The following is a 24,092-nucleotide window of genomic DNA, read 5'->3' as shown; positions in this document are numbered from 1 at the left end:
AAGAACCAAAACATACCTTCAGCGACGAGTGTGATGGTTGACAACACTAAGAACCAAAACATACCTTCAGCGACAAGTGTGAAGGTTGACAACACTAAGAACCCTAACATACCTTCAGCGATAGGTGCAATGGTTGTCATTGCTTGTTCTGAACACTCAGGGATGGCACAATATCTGACAACTCTTAGAATCAAAACATACCTTCAGCAACAGGTGCGATGGTTGTACTTGCTTGTTCTGAACACTCAGGGATAGCACAATATCCAAACTTGAGAAGCTCATGGTTCACCCAGCACCATGGCTTAGCGTCATCGTCAGGGTTACGACAGTAGTTATGATTTCCAAGACCCTGTTATATAGAAATATTGTGCTATTGATTCTTTTATTTAAAAACAAATGTAACTGAATTGAAGTGCACAAAAATTACTTAACTATTTAAGACAGTTTCTGCTTAACAGTGTACTTGAACCTCAAATTATATATAAGAACAGAAATAAATTCAAATGAAAGATTGACTGGTACCTTGTCTGGATAGTCAGTAGGGTGGACTGATACAGAATTAGTCCACTTGAGACACGGTGTGCCTTTCATTGTGACAGCCATCAAACCCCGGTAGTCGGAACCATCTCCAGTGTAGCATTCTACAAAACATACAACAATCTTATCTAACAGACATTTTGTGTACTTCAGTCCAATTAAGGTTCAAGCATGCTATCCTAGACACACACCTCAGCTATCTGGGCTGTCTGTCTAGGACAGTGGGTAAGCTGTCAGTGGTTAGTGAGAAACAAGTCACTGTAGGAGCCTTCCACCTACCTACTCCATTGTTAAAACTCACTGTGGGTAGGAGCCAATACTGAGTTGTGAACCCAGTACCTACCTGCGTTAAAGTCTGATGGATTAAACCACTATACCACTGAGGCTGGTCAGAGATCGAACTTGATGTACAGATTTATACCAGACACCCATATTTATCTATACTTTTATACTTCTATGTTTTAACTTGGACAAACATCTTCATGATAAGACTCTGGAGAGTGCAGGCATTTGTGCCACATACATGTTATAATCATATTAGCTTTTGCTGAGGCCTTAATCTGAACACTTTTGGAGCCAGATTTAGCTCAGTCGGTTGAGTGCTCGCTTGAGGTGCTTGCGTCGCAGGATTGAACCACCTCTGTGGATCCATGCAACTGATTGTGTGTTTTTCTCGTTCCAACCAGTGCACCACAACTGGACAAAGGCCGTGGTGTGTGATTTCCTGTCTGTGGGAAAGTGCATATAAAAGATCCCTTGCTGCAATAGGAAAAATGTAGTGGGTTTCCTCTGTTGACTACAAATCAGATCTACCAAATGTTTAACTAGCCGATGATTAATTATCGAATGTGCTCCAGTGGTGTCGTTAAACAAAATTTCTTCTTTCTTTCTGAACACTTTGGAGAGTGTTCAGTGGTTACTTCTAGTATCATTAAGAAGTACCAGTAACCAGAGCCTACCCATTTTTATTCATTTCAACTTATTTTCATGCTTATATCCAATCAAGGATCAAACACACTGTCCTGGGCACACACCTCAGCTATCTGGGCTGTCTGTCCAGGAAAGTGGATTAATGGTTAGATGTTAGTTGTTAGTGAGAGAAAAGTTGGTGTTGTGGTCTTACACCTACCCATTGAGTCATTAAACTTGCTCTGGGTGGGATCCAGTACCTACCAGCCTTATGTCTGATGGCTTAACCATTTTTAAACCACAGCCTAATTATAGTACAGAGGTGGGATTAGCTCAGTCAGTAAAGCACTTGCCTTAGGTGCTTGGGCCATAGGATCAAACCTCCTCAGTGGACTCATTGTCTGATTGTTTTTTTTTACCCCCATCCCATGACTGGTATATCAAAAGTTGTTATCCTGTATGTTGGAAAGTGCATAGAAAAGATCCCTGGTTACTAACAGAAAAATGTATCAGAATGTTTAAATGTTTGACATCCAACAGCCAATGAATAACAAGCATTCTGAGAGTACTGCTAAAGCAATACATGTCCTCTACCGCGCCCAACAAATTTTCATATCTCCAAAGTTCAAGGGCCATAACTCTGTGAAAAATGCGTAAATTGCCATAAAAGTCAAACTTGATCTGTAAAAGTAACACAATAAACTTATAACTTTACTGCAGTACAGGCTACAGATTTTTGAAGCTATATTAGTGCTATGATATCGTAAAACTGTAAGCTATGACATCACAAAGTCGAATTTCATAGCCTACGACTGTTTTACGATATCATAGGGCTAAGATAACTTCGAAAATGTGGGCCCAAACATCTCGACAAACCTTTAGGTTCTGGGTCAGCCTGCTTCTCACAGATGAAGTTGAGAGTTCTCCCTCGCAGTATGCATGGGTAGGCCGACCAGAAGAAGTAGCTGGTGGTGTTTGGGTTTCCACTTTGGTGATGGTAGATATTACTCAAAACAAGGCAGTTGTGACGGCGATGGCTCGATGGTTGTTCGTTATAAGCACTTGGCGGCCAGCCTAAAAAAACATGATTGCAAAATAAACACAATGAATGAGTGAGTGAGTGAGTGACTGATGGACGGACCGATGGACTAACTGACTGACTGACTGAATGAATGAATGTTAATTGACATCAACGATGATTTATACATTCAAACCCAGACCCTCTGAAAACCAGAATTCCCTCAAAACTGGATGTTTTTTATGGTCCTTTTTTAAATATCATTACAAAACAGAACCTTTCTAAACTGGACACCCCAGAAACCAGACTTTCTACTTGGTCATGTGAGTGTCCTGTTTAGAGCAATTTCACTGTAATAACATTATGAAGATTTCTAGTATATATAATCATGGTGCTTGTATATATTTATGAACATTTCTAGTTAGAAAACACATGAAGATCTAGTTTAGAAATAATAGAAACATAAAGAGATTACAAAGTTAAATTGTACCAAAAAATTCATGAAAATGTAAAGTCATATATAAAAACATGAAAATATGTAATACTCATACTGACATACAAAAAACAAGAAGTGTTTTGTTGCTGTCTTTCTCATAAAAATGTGTTAAATTTACCACAATAGTTTTATCTTCTTTTCTACATACTGTAAAACAAGTATTATTCGCGGCAGTAAATTTTCGCGATACAAAAATGCAGGCAGTTAGCGGTTTTTAATTTTCGCGGTGTCATGGTTTTTGTTTTTTCTTTTTTGTTTGTTTGTTTTTTAAATTACTAACATGTACAAAACTATACTTTGGTACATAACATTAAATCAACACTAGAGTGTTCAACAGAGGTATACGTAATATTATCCCTTTCTGAGCGACTCCACTAAGTGCTGCAGCCACATGTCCAGTGGCGACCACACTGTGTGTACAATTAATGAAATTAATCCAGGATGTGGTTCAATCAACTCTCCACAAAGTGTGAAATAAAGACAAACACTTGTACTAGTAATCTTGTTTTAATGTTTAAACACCGGTTGTTAAAAACGCCTCACCTCTTTTGTTTTTGTCACTTGTCGATGATGTTTTTCCGGAAGTTTACGAAACCATTTGTGTTCCTTATTTTGATTGGCCAATTAAAAATGGCTCATTATACTAATTTCTAAATGTTTATTCACAGTTTAACAATACCAGTAAGAATGTCTGTTCCAAAAATCAACTACATTTATCATTCTTCACAAAAACAGAGTTATGGCAGGTTCAGTTTTGCAGTGGTTAAAAAAATCGCAGACAAACCTGAAACTGTTGGTTTACCTGACCCTTCAATGTGTTTAACGATCAAAGAAGTTCAATCGACACAGACTGCAAATGATGCCGTTGATAAATTAAACACTTCTACAAATCGTAAACAAAAACACGGTGAATATAGACTATATGATGCAGAACAGCATGCCCAAATTGCTAAATTGTTTGTTGTTGTTGGGTTTTTTTTTTTTTTTTGTTCTAATGGATTTTATTATTTGCGTAAGTGTAATTTTCACGGCTAAATTAAAAACGCGAAAAACACGAAAATTACACATTCGCGAATAATACCCGTTTTACAGCACCTGCCTATTTAGCTGAGAATAAACAAACTATGCAGGGATTCTGTGACAGGTGGATAGAGTGGGTACAAGATTCTGAAGAAAGGACAATTTGTGTTCGTCAAAAGCATGAGCTGAACTCCCAAAAGTCTCCCAAAAGTAGGGAGTATGGGGGGCATGCTCCTTTGAAAATGTTAAAATAAAGATGCTCAAAGATTAATTTTCAGGGTAATTCAGTGTTGTATATTGTGGATGATGAATTTAAAAACACAAATTTAAAGTAATTGAAATGGGATCCCTATGACCCCCATCTGGATCCACCAATGCTACGTTAATTAGTGAAGATTTCAAAGGACTGATTGTTACCAGGAAACCATTTGCTGAATTTGATAGGAGACTTTCTTGTCCTCAGCCGGTTGATAGTTCGTCCTCGTCTCACTACGGTCACTCTTGACGTCCTGTACCAGCTCCACAACTTTTTAATTCTTTTACCACCAGTATACCACCATTTTGTATCTGAACAAAACAAAAAAACTTGTCTTTATATGAATAACCTGCATGTTTTTGTTAGCACTGAATATCATCAAATGTCTACATGCATCTCATAAGTCTTATTGTCATTCTAAATATAGGGGGTCAGGTCAGGGGCAAATCCTCAAATTTGGGCAAAAACCATGAAGATATTTGGGCAAAAACTATGAAGATATTTGGGCAAAATCAGCTGGCCTGAAACATTTTCACTATATATTTACATCATTCTACCCACAATATTACTTGTAACCTGTGTAAAAATGCATAGTGACTTGTTTGCAACTCTACATACTAGATGCTGTAACCCAGATTCTGACATTTTCATTTAATTCTGGCAAAAATCAGCCTCCCCCCCCCCCCCCCTAAAAAATGGCAGGACATAGGCCTATGATTCTAAACACAAACCAGATAAAACAATTTAATATTTTGCAACCAAGCTGTTCCACAAATGATCACATGGGATCAGTGATGTAGTGTGGGTTGCCAGCGCCCAGGGCAAGGCAAGTATTGCGCCACCTAACCAGTGGACCTTTAGCACTCCCCGAATCCCTTCCACCAGTTCAGTATTTTGAGCCCAGGGCAACCGCCCCGTGGCCCTGCCCACGCTACGCCACTGCATGGGATGAAGGGGCAAATGTTTTTTCTACACCATCATACATAAAATAAAATGTTATTTAACCTATGTATGCCTACAGGAAATGACGCTGCTGGCAAATCATAAAATAATAATTATGGTTCTCTGCCCCCTTCATTAAGATGTATGTATGTAGGAGGTACATGTAAGTTGAGAAGTACATTTTCCAACATTTCTGTACATGCTACATGCAATTTTTTATATGGAAATTATGCAGTGGTGTCCCACCATAAGATGTCAATTTTACTAACACTGCATTTGAATGTGACCTAGATTGTAATTAAAGTTTAAAAGAAACTGTAGAAAACAAAAGCTGACCATTTATTCTTTATTAAAAATTTCATTTATAAATAATATGCAACTACACACAACATGTATTTGAAAGTAATGCTCATTATGCCACTGGCATAGCTTGGGAGGATAGGGGCCATAGCCCCCTCCATTCATACCTCTTTTCCAACCACCATTAATATTTTGCTGTTGCCCCATAACACGACTAAGAGACAGTGTGGTTGCACCCCCCCCCCCCCCCCCCCCCCCCGATTCCCAACATAAAATCCTGACTACACCAATGAAAATTAAAAAGACACATCAGGTATAACAAACAGCTGTATCACGTCCAAATCAAATATGATAATTGTGAGTATATTTTGTTTAAAGGTACCCAAGAGGGGGGCAGGGCTCAGTTGGTTGAGTGCTCGCTTGAGATTCTTGCATTGCAGGATCAAACCACCTCTATGGATCCATTCCATTGATTGGATTTTTTCTCTCATTCCAACCAGTGCACCACAACTGGTCAAAGGCCGTGGTATGTGCTTTCCGGTATGTGCTTTCCTGTCTGTGGGAAAGTGCATAGAAAAGATCCCTTGCTGCATTAGAAAAAAGTAGTAGGTTTCCTCTGATGACTATGAGTCAGAATTACCAAATGTTTGACATCCTATAGCCGATGATTAATTACTCAACGTGCTCTAGTGGTGTCATTAAAAAAAATATATTCTTCTTCCTTTCTGAACACTTTGGAGAGTGTTCTCTGGTTACTTCTGGTATCATTAAGAAGTATCAGTAACCAGAGCCTACCCATTTTTATTCATTTCAACTTTAACATTTAAATTTTTTATCAATGATAGCTTACCTCGAACAGTCTGGGATAAAATGTTGGAGAGAAAATTGTTTTCTTCTTCCGTTTCGATGTTCACCAGGCTGGCATCAAGCTGCAAACACTTGTTGCTAGCATCTCGCAGGTTTTTTGCTCCTCCAAAAAACTTATAGCAGCTGCCATACCCTGATATCCAGTCTGTCGGGCAACCTGAAATATGTTTTTAAAAATCACATCACGTTTATTTGTAATTTACTGATCATGCATACTATTTTGTGTTAATAATAGTCAAGGGACTCTTTTCACAAAACATCATAAGCCAAGTTTTGTATGTAAACCTCCATTTGGGTGGGATGTAGCCCAGTGGTAAAGTACTCACTTGACGCACGGTCGGTCTGGGATAGATCCCCGTCAGTGGACACATGGGCTATTTTTCATTCTGGCCAGTGCACCATGACTGGTATATCAACTGCCGTGGTACTATCCTGTCTGCATACAAAAGATTGCTTTCTACTAATGGAGAAATGTAGAGGGTTTCCTTTTTAAGACTATATATAAAAATTACCAAATGTTTGACATCCAATAGCCAATGATTAATAAATCAATGTGCTCTAGTGGTGTTGTTAAAAAAAAAAAAAACATTTTACTTTTGTAAACCTCAAATTGTATCAGAACAAACAGTACAAATAGAATACTGAACTTTAAAAAAAAAAAAAATGTCATTAATAAATCTTCTTCCATAATTTAAGTCAGGTGTAACTGCTAATTGCAAAGGTAACGTATGACAGGCATAATTGCTAGTTACAAAGGTAAATTAACTGAAAATGTTTTGTAAAACTGGCTCCAGACAGGCCATAATAGAAGAATAGGCATACAGGCTCCCATTTTTGTAGGGGGGGCAGGCTGGTTTTTTAAGCAAATTAAACGAAAATGCCCGAATCTAGGTAACAACATTTATTCATATTAGCATTACTGTTAAACAACTATATATGGTTACAAACGAATCACTGCACATTTTTACATGAATTACAACTAATTCTGAGGGTAGAAGGATGGAAATACATGGTAAAAAGGTCTCAGGTTAGCACATTTTGCCCGAATACCTCTATCGTTTTTTGCCCGAATTTGAAGATTTGCTCCAGCACTAAGGGAGCCAGTTCCAACCATGCTCCCCTGTCTCGTACACTTGTGAACAGAAGCCTTGAAGACTGACCTTTGTTGACTTTACACACGACCGATGCCGCTTCATGCTGTTTGCAGTCATGATGTGTGTTGTAATGACACTCTTGCAGATGGCGCTCCAGCCCGGTGCACGACACCTGGTCCATGAGCACATCGTCTTCCGTGTAGTTACCGTAGCCGTACTTGGCGTTGTGTGGGGCAGACGCAGCTCCACTGTAATGTAAACGTTTGCTTTGTTTAACGCAGAGGTTCGAGAATATGGTGACCCGATGCCAGAGGCTAGTCATTCTTAGGCTAGGGCCACCAAAAATTTCTCTGTGTGAGTCTGATAGCAAGGGGAAATAGATTTATATATAACACTACCAGGCCTTTCCACCAGGATTTCTTTTAATACACTTACATTTCTTTAGCAAAAAGTTGGCCACCATTAATCTCTAACCCATCCATGCTATTAATATACCTACATGTACCAATGTAATTTTAGTCAAGTAAGTTATAAAATGTAAACATTGTAAACACGAAACATACATTAATATACCTACCGATGTAATTTTAGTCAAGTAAGTTATAAAATGTAAACATTGTAAACACGAAACATACATTAATATACCTACCGATGTAATTTTGTCAAGTAAGTTTAAAATGTCAAGTAAAAGAAAACATACATTATTATACCTAAAATGTCAAGTAAGTTATAAAATGTAAATATTGTAAACATGAAACGTACATTCTTATTTTGCTGCCGCCATTTTTTTTCTTTACACTGGAACCCAAAGACTTGTTACACTAATACTAATAGCATTACAGTGCAAGCGTAACATGCAAAATGGTAATAAATTAAAGACAGCACTGGTGAGCACATTGATTTATTAATCATCGGCTACTGGATGTCAAACATTTGGTAATTCTAACAAATAGGCTTACAGAAGAAACATGCTATATTTTTCCATTAGTAGCAAGGGATCTTTCATATGCACCATCCCACAGACAGGATAGCACATACCACAGCCTTCGATATGCCATTCGTGGTGCATTGGTTTGAACAAGAAATAGCCCACTGACATGGATTGATCCCAGACCGACCGCACATCACCCCTATTAAAAGGAAAGCAATGACTGTTCAGTGACACCTCAGCACATTGTTCTCTATGGACATTACTATGGATGGAGGGTTGGGATCTGGATCAGTTAGTACAGTACTCACACGAGATGTATGGGTTGTAGGATCAAACTCCATCGGTGGACCCTTTCTCTGATTTGTTTTGGGGTTTTTTTCATTCTTACCAGTACCCCAGGACTATGTTATGTGTTATCCTGTCAGTGAAAAGTGCATATAAAATATCCCATGCTGCTAATGAAAAAATATAGTGTGTTTCTGTTAGCATTACGAAAGGTTTGACATCCAATAGCTGGTGAATAAAAATATCACTGTGCTTTAGTGCTGTCGTTAAACAATATTTTTTTTTAATGGATATTAGTAGGGATGGCTATTATGTATAATAGGAGGGGATTTTTTAAAATCATATTTTAATTTTGTCACTGAAAGTAGTGTCCTGTTCTCACAGAGATGTAAACATTGATACACGAGTACATAACATTCAAGATACAAGCCTCAAGTGCTCAATATGCCAGTCATGTTGTTCAGATTCATTGGGGTGTGGACGGATGGATGGATGGATGGATGGATGGATTGATGGATGGATGGATGGATGGATGGATGGATGGACGGACGGATGACTGGATGGATGGATGGACAGATGGATGGTAGGATGGACGGATGAAAGGATGGAAGGATGGATGGATGGATAGATGTATGGATGGATGACTGGATGGATGGATGAGTGGGTGGGTGGGTGGATGGATGGATGGATGGTAGGATGGATGAAAGGATGGAAGGATGGATGGATGGATGACTGGATGAATGGATGGATGGATGGATGGATGGTAGGATGGACAGATGGAAGGATGGATGGTTGGATGGACAGGGTCGGATGGGACAAGATGGAGTAGTTTGGGATAGGATGGGAGATAGGATGTGAGATATGCTCGTTGAATGAATGAATGAATGAATAATAGCCTACTGTTTGAAGCCAAGCTGTCTGCAGGTGACAGTTGCATCTTTCAGGTCCCATTCGTCATCACAGACAATACCCCACTGTCCACGTCGATAAACCTCCACACGTCCTGAATTCACATATGTAGAATTCCCACGCAATCTGAAACGTGAGAAAAGTAATATAAAACAATATTTTTTTAATTTATTAATTCACAGTAATATTATGTTGTATAGTTTCAGTTATTAATAGTAAAATTAAATTTACAATTAGTCTAACATTTGTAAATTTTTTTAATTTTTAAAGTCATATTTTGCGATACTCGTATGCATCTATGCCATGAACATACCATTCATTTAAACAGTCTTGTAACATTCAGTTGTTCACACTTTAAAATGTCAGACATGCATTGTGATAAATGGCTTCCCTCAGAAGTATCTGGTGAGTGCATATATTAAACCAAATACTGGGGACAAATGGAATTAAAACACAACTTTCTTCAAACATTTGGCTGAAGTGCTCTCAGCATATTTTTAGATGAAAAATTAAGTCACTTCTGAGATAGAAAAAAGGTGCAATCGTGCCTATCAGATGTTAAAGACTGAATCAGATGTCAAGGATTGGATCAGATGTCAAGGATTGGGTCGGATGTCAAGGACTGGATCGGATGTCAAGGATTGGGTCGGATGTTAAGGATTGGGTCGGAGGTCAAGGATTAGGTCGGAGGTCAAGGACTGGATCAGAGGTCAAGGACTGGATCAGATGTAAAGGACTGGATCAGATGTCAAGGATTGGATCAGATGTCAAGGATTGGGTCAGATGTCAAGGACTGGATAGGAGGTCAAGGACTGGATCAGATGTAAAGGACTGGATCAGATGTCAAGGATTGGATCGGATGTCAAGGACTGGGTCGGATGTCAAGGACTGGGTCGGATGTCAAGGATTGGGTCGGATGTCAAGGACTGGATCAGAGGTCAAGGACTGGATCAGAGGTAAAGGACTGGATCAGAGGTCAAGGACTGGATCAGATGTCAAGGAATGGGTCGGATGTCAAGGATTGGGTCAGATGTAAAGGATTGGGTCAAGATCTGGATCAGCACTCGGTAAGATGTCATGGACTGGGTCAGATGTCAAGCACTGGGTGAGTTGTCAAGGTCTGGGCACTATATAATGTCATGCTGGGCTTACACCAACTGACTAAGGGGATGGTGGGACTGTGTATATTAAACCTACCTGATCCACTCCCCACTGTGTGGTTCTGCAGCTGTTTTTGCCTTGACTGAATACAAGTCGACTGTTCTAAATGGAGGTCTGGGGACAGGGAGGTAGATCTTGCTAGAAACCGTCGGTCGTTTAGGTCGTCTCGGTTTCTTAGGTCTTCTTGGCCTCATCCTTGATTTATGTCTGTGTTTCTGTTAATCACAGGAAACAGTAATAAATATATTGATGGATGAGTGGATGAATGAATGGATGTATGGGTGGATGGATAAATGGATGGATGAGCAGATGGATGGAAGTATGAGTAATTGGATAGATGAATGAGTTGATGGATGGATGGATGGATTGATGGATGGATGGGTTGGTGGATGGATAAATGGATGGATGGATGGATAGATGGATGGATGAATGGAAGGATGGATGGGTGGATGGAAAGATTGGTGTAAGGGTTTAAAAATGGATGGATGAATTGATGAGTTGGATGAATGGATGAATGGATGGATGCTTGGGCGGGTGATCCAGTGAACTGATAGATGGGTTTGTGTGTATGGGTGGGTGGATGATGGATGGATGGATGGATGAATACATGGGTGGTCAGATAAAGAAAGATGGAAGGATGGATGAGTGGGCGGATAAACGGATGGATGGATTGATGGATGGATCGATGAATGAATGGGTGGATGGATGGGTGGGTGGATAAATGGAAGGATGAATGGGTAGATGATTGACTGGATGAGTGGATGGATGGATGGATGGATGGATGGATGGATGAATGGGTGGGTGGGTGAATGACTGGGTGGGTGCAAGGGTTTATGAATGGATGGATGAGTGGGTGGATGAATAAATGGATAGGTTGGTGAGTGGATGGATGGATGGATGGATGAACGGATAAACGGATAACTATAAAAAGGCTTTAAATTAGTTTTGTGCTATATGACACCCCATAGTCATGCTGGAAAATTGCAAGAATGGACGTATGAACTCATATACAAGGATCCGTTTCAATATATGTTTAAAACATTAAAAATTAAAAATAAAAACTTAAAAAACAAATTCATTAAAATATTGATAAATCTCAGTGTAACTATAAACCAAGTTTCATAGATGTAGGACTTACAGTTCATGAGAAATGGAGCTATATGTGAAACTAGAATCTTTAGATAAATGTAAATATTGATATCATTGCCACAGAGGTCGTTGTCAGAAAATAAATACCTATATCTCACCTTTCAACTTTGTAAATGAGGTAGGGGTGGAACTTAGCTCAGTGATACAGTGCTCGCATGGTGTACGATCGATCTAGGATCGATTCCCGTCTGTGGGCTCATTGGCTCACTGGTGTAACAAAGGCTGTGGTATGTACTATCCTGTCTGTGGAATGGTGCATATAAAAGAACCCTTGCAGCTAATCGGAAAGAGTAGCCCATGAAGTGGTGACAGCAGGTTTCCTCTCTCAATATCTGTCTGGTCCATAACCAAATGTCCGATACCATATAACCATAAATAAAATGTGTTGAGTGTGTCGTTAAATAAAACATTTCCTTCCTTCTTTCCTTGTAAATGAGAGATAAAATTACAATTTAAACAAAAAAAATCTTATACACCCACTAGGTGTGGCCTTATTATATCATTTAGTTTTATTTTAAAATGTTAACATCACTGCAAGTGGGAATTACTTGAGTGTTTGGGAACCTAATACTGCAAGACATGGCCACTGTCACGCAATCTATTTGTAAGAGATACTTAATGCTGGACGCTAACCCAAGGGACGCAGGCCGAGTCATTACAATCATATCTTGATATAGCAGATGGTCAAATTAACTGAGAAAAGAATACCAGGTCAGAAGTATCAGTCATGTATATTTGTTTTCATTGAGGGCGGATTGTAGAACTATCAGTTATCTTTATTTGTTTTCATTGAGGGCAGATTGTAGAAATATCAGTTATGTTTGTTTTCAATGAGGGTATATCAAAGAACAATCAGCTTTATTTGTTTGTTTTCACTGAAGACTGATTGTAGAACTATCAGTCATGTATATTTGTTTTCATTAAGGACAGATTATAGAACCATCAGTTATGTTTATTTGTTTTCACTGAAGACTGATTGTAGAACTATCAGTTATGTTTATTTGTTTTCATTGAGGGCGGATTGTAGAACTATCAGCCATGTTTATTTGTTTTCATTGAGGGCAGATTGTAGAACTATCAGTTATGTTTATTTGTTTTTACGGAAAGCTGATTTTAGAACTATCAGTTATGTTTATTTGTTTTGACTAAGGACCGATTGTAGAACTATCAGTTATGTTTATTTGTTTTCATTGAGGGCAGATTGTAGAACTATCAGTTATGTTTATTTGTTTTCATTGAGGGCAGATTGTAGAACTATCAGTTATGTTTATTTGTTTTGACTAAGGACCGATTGTAGAACTATCAGTTATGTTTATTTGTTTTTTCCTGAAGACTGATTTTAGAACTATCAGTTATGTTTATTTGTTTTGACTAAGGACCGATTGTAGAACTATCAGTTATGTTTATTTGTTTTTTCCTGAAGACTGATTTTAGAACTATCAGTTATGTTTATTTGTTTTTGCTGAAGGCTGATTGTAGCTCTGTGGTAATGTAACATACGGTTAGAGAAGTTTGTTTTGTTTAACGACACCACTAGAACACACTGATTTGTTAACCATCGGCAATTCGATGTGAAACATTTGGTAATTTTAATGTATCGTCTTAGAGAGGAAGCCCACTAAATTTTTCCATTACTTAAAAGGGATCTTTTATATGCACCATCCAACAGACAGGATAGCACATACCACATTAATATACCAGTCATGGTGCACTGGTTGGAATGAGAAATAGCCCAATGCATCAGGCGGGCACTTTACCACTAGGTTACATCACGCCCCCATAAGGTTAGAGATACATGGTCCTTTCAAAACAGTGTCATATACGGTTATATGTTCCATCTTGTCCTGCATATAATAGGCCACTGCTAACTAAATAAAGTAACCCCAAAAATACTGGACGCCGTGGACGGGTTGGATTTATTATTAATAATGAAGAACCAAAATATGTGTACCGTAATACTTACTTTGCTTTGTGAAACTGGCATAGATAGGCTATATCCTAAAGAATGTACCAAAACATTGAATGAATATTCATACATTAAAATAATTTTACAACATAACATAAACCAATGACAATGATTACAAATTATTAAAAAACAACTTCAAAAAATAAAAATCAACAGCATGTATATTTTTACATTTAAAAATAATTTCAGCAAAAGCGTCATTAAAACATGTTACATATATACAGTATCTCACTGGTGAGTGCTGGAATGTCTTCAGAATTTACATATTGACAAAATGAGCATTAAATAAGAATTTATATATATTGTGTCATATTATAATAAAATGATATATCATTACAGAAGAAAACAAAATGGTGATTTTTACTGACAGTGACATGTCCGAATTTTTTTTTTATGGAACATGAAAACAAATACAATTGTATATACAACACTATTGCAATGATCTGAAAGTCTTATAGAATACAGCATTTTATATATTAAAAAAATCTTTCGACTAAATAACATTGTATGTGTTGAAAAAAAAAGTTTCTGGTATTGTATTTGTAGTATTGTATACATCTATTTTATAAATTTGGGTGAACTTAAAACACATAATTCATTAATTTCTAAAACCACAGATGCTTGGGTGCATGCACACACGTTTTATAAATTTTGAAGTAACCCCAAAATCCAATATTTTTAATTAATGTTTTTATAACCCATTTGTAATGGTGTGAAGTGGGGTATAATATCTTAGTTGGCTGGGTGTTTTAGGGTTAGACTATCAAATATATAATGCATGTTAGTGTAGTTTGGATTACATTTTGCACCTCCCCTAGGAAAATCCTACATCTGCCCCTGGATCAGAATGCAACTGTAACAGTGAGAAGTTAACTTACTAATGCTGCCTCTAGGATGACCCAATGACCTGATTTTCAGAAACCTTTGCATACTGTGATGCTGGGTTACAACTTTCTGAAAATAAATATGTAAATTTGATAGTTTAAATTTACCAGTTTTTAAAATCTGGTTGCCATATATAAAAGATGAACAAAAAGAAGAGAAAAAAAAACCCAGAAACAAATCATAATTCATACTGGAAAAAAAGAGATTCAAAGATTACTGCTAAAGCAATACATGTCCCCTACTGCACCATTAAGGTCAAGCCCTAAAAAGTGTATGGTTAGTGAGTGAAAAGTAACCCAAATCCTCCACACTGGGTTGGTGCTGTTACTGGGATACAAACCCAGCACGTACCAACCTTAAATTTAAAAACATAATCATTGCACTTCTGACACCAATACATATGACTAACCTGACCATCCCCTCCCCCGCCCCCAACATACACACACCTTTTTGAAAGATCTACTGATGGAACAAACAGAACCAATAAAGAAAAACAAACACTGTTCTTTGTAGTCCAGATATATATAACATCAATTGAGATCAACAAACTCAGTTGACAGCAGATGTATCGGCATATGTTCATTAATGAAAAAAGAAGTTTGTTTTATTTAACGACACCACTAGAGCACATTGATTTATTAATCATCGGCTATTGGATGTCAAAGATATGGTCATTTTGACAGTCACAGAGATTAAACCTGCTACATTTTTTTCCATTAGTAGCAAGGGATCTTTTATATGCACCATATCCCACAGACAGGATAGTACATACCATGGCCTTTCATATACCAGTCATGGTGTACTGGCTAAAGCCAGAAATAGCCCAATAGGCCCATCGATGGGGATCGATCCTAGACTGACCTCGCATCAAGCGAGCGCTTTCCCACTGGGCTACGTCCTGCCCAACATGTTCATTAATAAATTACTCAGTTAGATGCCGCAGGTTTTGAGCCATATTTGTTTCAGCAATCCACGACAAATACAATCTACTTTGCAATAAATTACTCAGTTAGATGCCGCAGATTTTGAGCCATATTTGTTTCAGCAATCCACGACAAATACAATCTACTTTGCAATAAATTACTCAGTTAGATGCCGCAGGTTTTGAGCCATATTTGTTTCAGCAATCCACGACAAATACAATCTACTTTGCAATAAATCATTTTATGCAAAAAAGCTGAAATTAAAAAATCACATCATTGTTACCATACTGTAAAATATTTTTGGTTTATTATTAAAATAATAAATGCCAATATAAAGATAATTAAAAAAATAATAACAATACTTACTTTAGATCCTTTGTGGGCACAAACAAATAAAAAAGACAGAAATATAACACATGAGAAAATAAAAACTCTCATTTTTACTATTTCCAGTAAGTTTTATCCCAGAATGTCTGATAGAACTTTGCTTCAAATGTATTTATATAAAAGTTACAGAACAAAGTGACGTAAGCTCACATAAACTTCAATCTGGCTCCATAATAAACATCCAATCAAGACAAGACACTGTGTATGAATTTATGAAGTACATGTAGATGACCATTCCCTTCAGGATGTGACCTTTGTAACGAGACACTTGAACGCATAAAAATTAGACAGCGTAAGCCACCACAGCAGATAAGAGTGTAAGAAAACAATAAGCTCATGTTTCAGTTGCCATCCTAAGTCACGGCCAAAGAATGCAAATAACAACAATGCCTAATTAGTACATCATGCAGGCAATATTATTAGCATCTTTAATGTAAAAAAAAAATGCCTTCATGATAAAACTCTGAGGTGAAGTCAGGAATTTGATATAGGTGTGATATAGGTGTGTTTTTTATTTTGATGACATCACCTGTATGTTTTAACAGAGTATTAAACAGTGCAGGTGTTAAAGATATTACCTGCATTATTTAACAAGCATTCTGATAGTACTGCAAATGCAATACATGGTCCCTATACTGAGCACATAAAATTTCAAGTTCAAGGGCCATAACTATGTGAAAAAATAGGTAAATCACCATGAAAAAAAGTTTGTTTTGTTTAACGACACCACTAGAGCTCATTGATTTATTAATAATCAATTATTGGATGTGAAACATTTGATAATTTTGACATATAGTCTTAGAAAGGAAACCCGCTATATTTTTCTATTAGTAGCAAGGTGTCTTTTATATGCACCATCCCACAGACAGGATAACACATACCATGGCATTTGATATACCAGTCGTGGTGCACTGGCTGGAACAAGAAATAGGCTAATTTTTGCATGATTCACTTGTGAACACTAAAATTTCAATATCATGCCATCTCGATCAGGCAGGACATCAAATATCTTGGGTTTCAAAAGACCAATCACCGAGTATTGATAGGAAGGATGAAAAGCCAACTGAATATACTGTATTAATCCAATACTGAATCAGTACAGTAGAAGGAAGGAATGTCTTATTTAACAATGCTCTCAACACATTTTATTTACAGTTATATTGTGTCGGACATATGGTTAAGGACCACACAGATATTGAGAGAGGAAACCCGCTGTCGCCACTTCATCGGCTCCTCTTTTCGATTAGCAGCCTGGGATCTTTTACATGCACTATCCCAGATAGAATAGCACATACCATGACCTTTGATATACCAGTCGTTGTGCACTGGCTGGAACGAAAAACAGCCCAATGGACCCACCGATGGGGATCAATCCTAGACCAACCACACATCAAAGAAAGAAGGAAAGAAATGTTTTATTTAATGACGCACTCAATACATTATTTTACAGTTATATGGCTTCAGACATATGGTTAAGGACCACACAGATTTTGAGAGGAAACCCGCTGTCGCCACTACATGGGCTACTCTTCCAATTAGCAGCAAGGGATCTTTTATTTGCGCTTCCCACAGGCAGGATAGCACAAACCATGGCCTTTGTTGAACCAGTTATGGATCACTGGTCGGTGCAAGTGGTTTACACCTACCCATTGAGCCTTGCGGAGCACTCTCAGGGTTTGGAGTCGGTATCTGAATTAAAAATCCCATGCGTCGACTGGTATCCGAACCCAGTACCTACCAGCCTGTAAACCGATGGCCTACCGCACATCAAGCGAGCACTTTACCACTGGGCTACGTCCCACCCCCAGTAAAAAGATGTCCATGATGCATGTTCTAGGGGCGTGATCTGGCCTAGTCAGTAGAGTAATCGCCTGACGTGACTCAGTCATAGGATCAAACCTCCTAAGGTGAACACATTCCCCAATTGCCCCCCCACCCCCTCATCCTAACCAGTGCCACACAGCTGGTATATGTACTGTCCTGCATGTTGTAAAGTGCATATAAAAGATACCTTGCTGCTAATGTAAAAATGTAGCAGGTTTCATCTGAAGCTACATGTTCATGTACATAAAAAATTACCAAATGTCTGACATCCAATAGCCGATGATTAAAAAAATCAATGTGCTCTAGTGGTGTGGTTAAGCAAAACAAACTTTAACTCTATGTATGTTGTAACAGAAATAAACAAGCATTCTGAGAGTACTACTAAAGCCAACAAATTTTCATACCTTCTAAGTTAAAAGTTAATAACTCTGTAAACAAAATTGGTAAATCGCCATGAAAGTCAAACTTGATCTGTAACAGTATATATAATAATGATATGATAAAGCTATGCACAAAATTTCAGGTCATTATCTTGAAACATTGTGAAAGTCTGTAAAATAATATGTGGGACAGATGGGTGGACAGACAGACAGACAGACAGACAGACAGATGAAAGGAAGGAGACAAAATCTATAGTCCCGTCCGGTTGGACCTGTAGGGAACTAATAAATAAACTGCATTTTTTAAATACACCTCAGCATATTTTTAAAACTATGGCTACTATATGTCTGTGGTTATTTAGTCTGGAGAATGAGACAAAATTGTTCTTCATAAAAATAATATTTTGGATAATGTGGATAATAATGAAATAATTACTCGCGTGTGAATTGTACTAATTTTATGAAACTTGTGTCGGGATTCACACACACACACACACACACACACACACACACACACACACACACACACACACACACACACACACACACACACACACACACACACACACACACACACATACATATATACATACACATAAAAAATAACCCGAAGTCTTATGGATGAAATAAGAATTATAGAGTGGGGTGGAATTGCATACAACCAAAGAATAAATATGGTCACCATTCACCCAACAGGGTGGAAAGTATTTTAATAAACTCTTATGATCTGTTGTTGTAACACTTTATAGAATGAGTCCCAACTTTGTTTTTCAAGACGACAATGCTTGTACCCATATGACCCATGATGCAGTCGATTCTATGTATTAACAGGATGTTGTCACTTCCATGGCCAACTAAATCAGCCGATCTTCTACACTAATTTAAAGAATATTCAATTCACTCACGCAAGCCTGTACAAGTCAAAATCAATTATTTCAGTCATGCTCTCAGAGGAATGGTGCTTGACCCGAGCTAGAATTCATCATTTAATCCGGTTCACACTACGTGCAGTCATCATATAGTGCAAGTCATGATGACTATTGTTTACACCGGTAAAGGTGAGAATTGTGTGGTATTGTAAACAGTATTAGAACTGTCATGGGCCTCTGTGGTGTCGATATTAAGCCATCGGACATAAGGCTGGTAGGTACAGGGCTCGCAGCCCAGTACCCACTCCCAAACAAAGTGTAAGTGTAAGACCACTACACCCTCTTCTCTCTTACTAATCACTAACAACTAACCCACTGTCCTGGACAGACAGCCAGATAGCGGAGGTGTGTGCTCAGAACAGGGTGCTAGAAAATAAATTAAAGAAAGAAAGAACGAACAAATTGTCAATATAGTGTATAAAGCATGTGATATATGTAAGCATAATAGTACCATGACTATGGTTATCAGATAATGTAAAATATTTTACTGTTACAACTTTTTTCCACTGCCAAGTTACACATTACTTACATTTTCTTCTTCATACGTATACAAGATGGGAGGCGAGCTCAGGATCAAGGAGTCAACTGACCCCCCCTTCCCCCACCCCATCCGACCCCAAAGTCCTGGAGAAAACCCAACATGGAACAAATCCGGAATCGTGTCAAAATCAGTCACATTTCATGGTCGCAAATTTTCGAAATTCTGTTTAAATACCGGATCTTATCCAAATCAGATAAATATTAGGTCTCCAGCATGATCCGGTTTCACTGTATTCACATTTGGGCAAACATTTGCTGGCCTGAAACTTTTTCACCATGAATTTCTATCATTCTACTCACAATATTAGTTGTAATCCATGCAAAAATGCATAGTGATGTTTGGAACCCTATATAGCAAACATGGCAGCCTGTACAGTGTACACCTATGTTCTAGTTTAAATCATTACTTTAGCAACTATGGCTGGCTAGTTTTGAACAGCATGCCCAAGTTTACTATTATAATGTGCACATTCATTCTATATGAAATATACTAGTATCCTAACACACTTGAATCTATAGTCCGTCCCATCCATTCTATAACAAAAATTTTGGTAAATAATTTCATTTTTGGAAATAATTTTTTTTTACAAATAATTTAGTGTGCAATTTACAAATTAATTGGCTCAGAAATAAATAACTTGTAGTAAATTTCATAGTATGAAAAATGGCATTCTCTGTGGTATGTAGATGGACAGTAGTACTATACAAAGTACTTGATTGCCATAAAGTTACATAGATGATGGTGCCTTGTATGGATAACAATATAATTATTCTTTATTTTACCAATTATGATTAGCAATAGTTTGATCAGGGGTGGGAATTGGTGAACTGTAAAAAAAAAAAAAAGGAAATCTAGAGGGGTCCCGGAAATTCGTGAAATCCTAGGTTAAAATCTGTGCCATCCGACACATTTTGGAGGAAAGGACGATTAAAATGAGAGGAAACGCAATGTTCCATGAGAGGAAAACAGCTGATCCAAAGAGAATTCCCACCTCTGTTTAATAAAACAACAAAAATTTAAGTTTGACAATTGAGATGAGCTTCTATAGCATGTCAAAATGCTCAAGAGAAAAGGACAAGGGGTCAGTGACTAAAAATCGAATTCTAATTTTAAAAAGTACAGAAAAGCTAAGTGATGACCTGTTGGAGATCACTTTCGAGACTTGTGATTGGATGCTCCATGGTGATGACCCAGTCATAACAGTAAAACCATCAATAAAATACAGATGACCAAAACTGATTGTTCTGTGAACATGCAAGTTAACCTGAAACTAATTAATGTGTGATGTGTAAGTTAAGTGCCGCACGAGGGCAAGTAAGTAAGTTTTAGTTGGAAAAGACATTTAAATTTGCTTTAAATGAGGTTTTTGACAATGTGTAAGAAACAGAATACTACTGTTAGATATAATTTATCTTGCAAGTCGTTTAAAAACGTATCAAAATCTTTTTTGCTTGTTGTAAGATACATGGTATCGAATAGCCACTCATTTAGTATTCTCTGTATCTACCATATCATTTATTGCCCTCAAGCAGGTGGTTTGGTGCTATCTGAAGAATATTGACATGGAAAAGCAAGTATTATGAGAGTACTGCTAAAGCAATACATGTCCCCATCAAACACAAATGTTTATCGCATCTCCTAAATTCAAGGGCCATACTTCTGTGAAAAGTAGGTAAATCAGCATACAAGTTAAACTTGATTAGTAACAGTACATGATAAAGATATACACAAAATCTTCAGGCATTGCAAAACAAAAGTATGGAATTTTGTTTTAATATCTCCTATGTTCAAGGGCCACAACTCCATTGAAAATAGGTACGGTAAATTGCCATGTAATTAATCTGTAACAGTACATGAGAAAAATATACACAAAATTTCAGGTAAATATCTCAAGGCCTTCTGAAACAAAAAGTCAGGAAAACAAATTAGTTCAATAGCTATAACTCCGGAAAACAATTAGTGGGACAGACAGATGAACAGACAGACACAGACAGACAGACAAACAGACAGGACGGAAATGAAACCTACAGTCTCCTCCAGTTGGACCAGTAGTGGACTAATAAAGACATCAAAATGAATTATATGATTAAAGATTTATTTTTCTTGATACATTGATTGCATAAATTGACATAATTATCACACTGAAATACAATCTATAACATACCAGACACGTTTCCATCCAAAACTGAAATACACAAATCAATTCCAGTTTTTGGAGATACATATGTATGTTAAAACTAGAATATTACAATCGATACCATTTATCTTACAATTTGTTTAAAATGATTTCTATCATGCTCCATAGTTTGTTTTGTTTAACAACACCACTAGAACACATTGATTTATTAATCATTGGCTATTGGGTGTCAAACATTTGACAATCTTGACATATAGTCTTAGAGAGGAAACCTGCTACATGTTTCCATTAGTAGCAAGGGATCTTTTAAAATGCACCATCCCACTGACAGGATCTCTTGCTCCTTAGACACATTTAAAAACTCAGGGGTTCAAAAATTTTCTAAAAAATTACTTGCCACAGGGCAAGTGCCAATCAGATATTCACTTGCCCCATATATTTTTCTACTTAAGGTAACCAATTGTGTTAATCCTATTTATCTTAAAGGAACATTCCTGAGTTTGCTCCATTGTAAGATGTTTCGGACTAATAAAATATTTCTACGATTAAACTTACATATTAAATACATTTTCTTGTTTAGAATATCAGTGTCTGTATATTCAATGTGTTTCTGATCGTCAAAATATTTGTAAGAAGCCCAAACTGGATTTTGCCTTCAAATAATTTCGTACGTATGAAAAAACAATATTTAGGAAATAGATGAAATTTAACCTTGTACAAACATTAGAACGATCAGAAACACGTTTAATATACAGCAACTAATATTTGATGCAGAATAATTACAATCGTTAAAAAGTCTCCGTTAGTCGACATCATCTTAAAAAGTGCAGCAAACTCGGGAATGTCCCTTTAATACAGTTCTTAATAATGTAATAATATTGAAAGTAATTGTTTTGACAGCACAAATAAAGAATTTTGCCAATAGGTTACAACACTTACTTAGAAAGTGCTAAATGTATAGGCCTATGTCTGTCCAGTAGTATCTGTATGTTGATTTAAACTTAATTTTTTTAAATAGTGTCCATTTGTTGATTTAAACTCTGTTTAAGATAACTGATGATAAGCTTTTACTGCCGTGTATGAAACGTTATAACACACTCTAATTAAAATGAGCTCCACTATTACACATTGATCTAACAGCAGCCTGTTGGAGCTCATGTCCAGTTGACCTTTCATTCGACCAATCAAAGCCTTACTTGCAAAATCATGCCAGTGATTTGAAAAGAATTTGAAAACATTCGAGATTATGCCAAGGGTATATAAAATGATTCGGGTGAATTACGAAGTATGCCGGAAACCAATTTCAATATAAAATTTTATATAAAATTTGTTTCAAGACGAAAAACCCCCAAACCGTGATGGTATAGCCATAAAATATGTTTATACTAGTATACACTTCAGAGTTTATTACTGCACTTTTCCCCCCCGTGTTTTTTAATGTTGAAATAGACCAACAAGTTCGCCTATTGCATAAATAGTCTCGCCCGATATTTTTAGAATTTGTATGCTCCCGAATAACGCTATAAAAGGCGAAGTGTAATTGGTCGATATTTGAATTGTTATTTATAGATGAAATGTCACCTAGACATGGGAGTCCACGCAATGCTGTTAGATCTACTGGTGAGACCAGCAGAGCTAATTTTAATCAGATTGGTTATAACATGGAAAGAGAAATGTCCGAAGGTATGGAAACAAGCAATAGTCCATGAAAAGGGTGCACCTGCCATATGCAAATGAGTCACATAACTAGAGGGGGGTCCAGAGCGAAGTTCATACAGTCAGTAGCGAGTGTGTCCACTTTGAGCATTAATACAGGCCTGGCACCATCGTCTCATTGAGGCCACTAAACGCTGGAGAAAGGGATGGTACAGGCTGTGAGGGTCACTGGCTGGAACCTGTTTTGCAAATGTGTGGTTCGGATCCATGTGTCTTGGCGAGGGGTTGTCACGGATGCTTGACCACAACAGGGATGGTCCCTGACGTGGTTGTTTTGTTGATATCGTTGCAATAAGTGCCATATGGTGCTTCTGTGGACGTTGAATTGACGTGCGACATCATGCTGTGAGGTCCCAGATTCAAGCATCCCTATGACTCGCCATCTGTCATTTTCATTGAGGTGTGGCATGACGGAACTGCACCAAATAGTTGACTAATGGTGTTTTTTTTACTTCTGGACTTCTGAAGGCTGAACAGAGTGGCAATGATTTGCAACTGTATGTCTGGCCTTTTATGGTGAACACTGAACA

At 37.4% G+C, this 24,092-nt stretch overlaps 1 protein-coding gene across 2 annotated transcripts in view; it reads right to left on the bottom strand.

Moving 5' to 3' along the window:
• LOC121378226 (scavenger receptor cysteine-rich type 1 protein M130-like) overlaps positions 1–10,934 on the bottom strand; it is a 54,883-nt gene extending 43,949 nt beyond the window's left edge. For both annotated transcript variants that reach the window (XM_041506303.1, XM_041506305.1), the window contains exons 1-8: positions 10,762–10,934; positions 9,556–9,690; positions 7,506–7,687; positions 6,329–6,502; positions 4,398–4,547; positions 2,323–2,520; positions 523–641; positions 202–349 (exon numbers count right to left, since the gene is read on the bottom strand). In XM_041506303.1, coding sequence (XP_041362237.1) covers positions 202–349; positions 523–641; positions 2,323–2,520; positions 4,398–4,547; positions 6,329–6,502; positions 7,506–7,687; positions 9,556–9,690; positions 10,762–10,919 — 1,264 coding nt within the window. In that variant the 5' untranslated portion in view covers positions 10,920–10,934. The remainder of the gene's footprint in view (positions 1–201; positions 350–522; positions 642–2,322; positions 2,521–4,397; positions 4,548–6,328; positions 6,503–7,505; positions 7,688–9,555; positions 9,691–10,761) is intronic.
• Positions 10,935–24,092: the final 13,158 nt, after the last annotated feature.

The sequence above is a fragment of the Gigantopelta aegis genome, chromosome 8 (genome assembly GCF_016097555.1).
Source record: "Gigantopelta aegis isolate Gae_Host chromosome 8, Gae_host_genome, whole genome shotgun sequence".
Lineage (NCBI taxonomy): Eukaryota > Metazoa > Mollusca > Gastropoda > Neomphalida > Peltospiridae > Gigantopelta > Gigantopelta aegis.
Note: the sequence above shows the minus strand (reverse complement) of the source record. Positions and strands in the feature narration are given on the sequence as shown.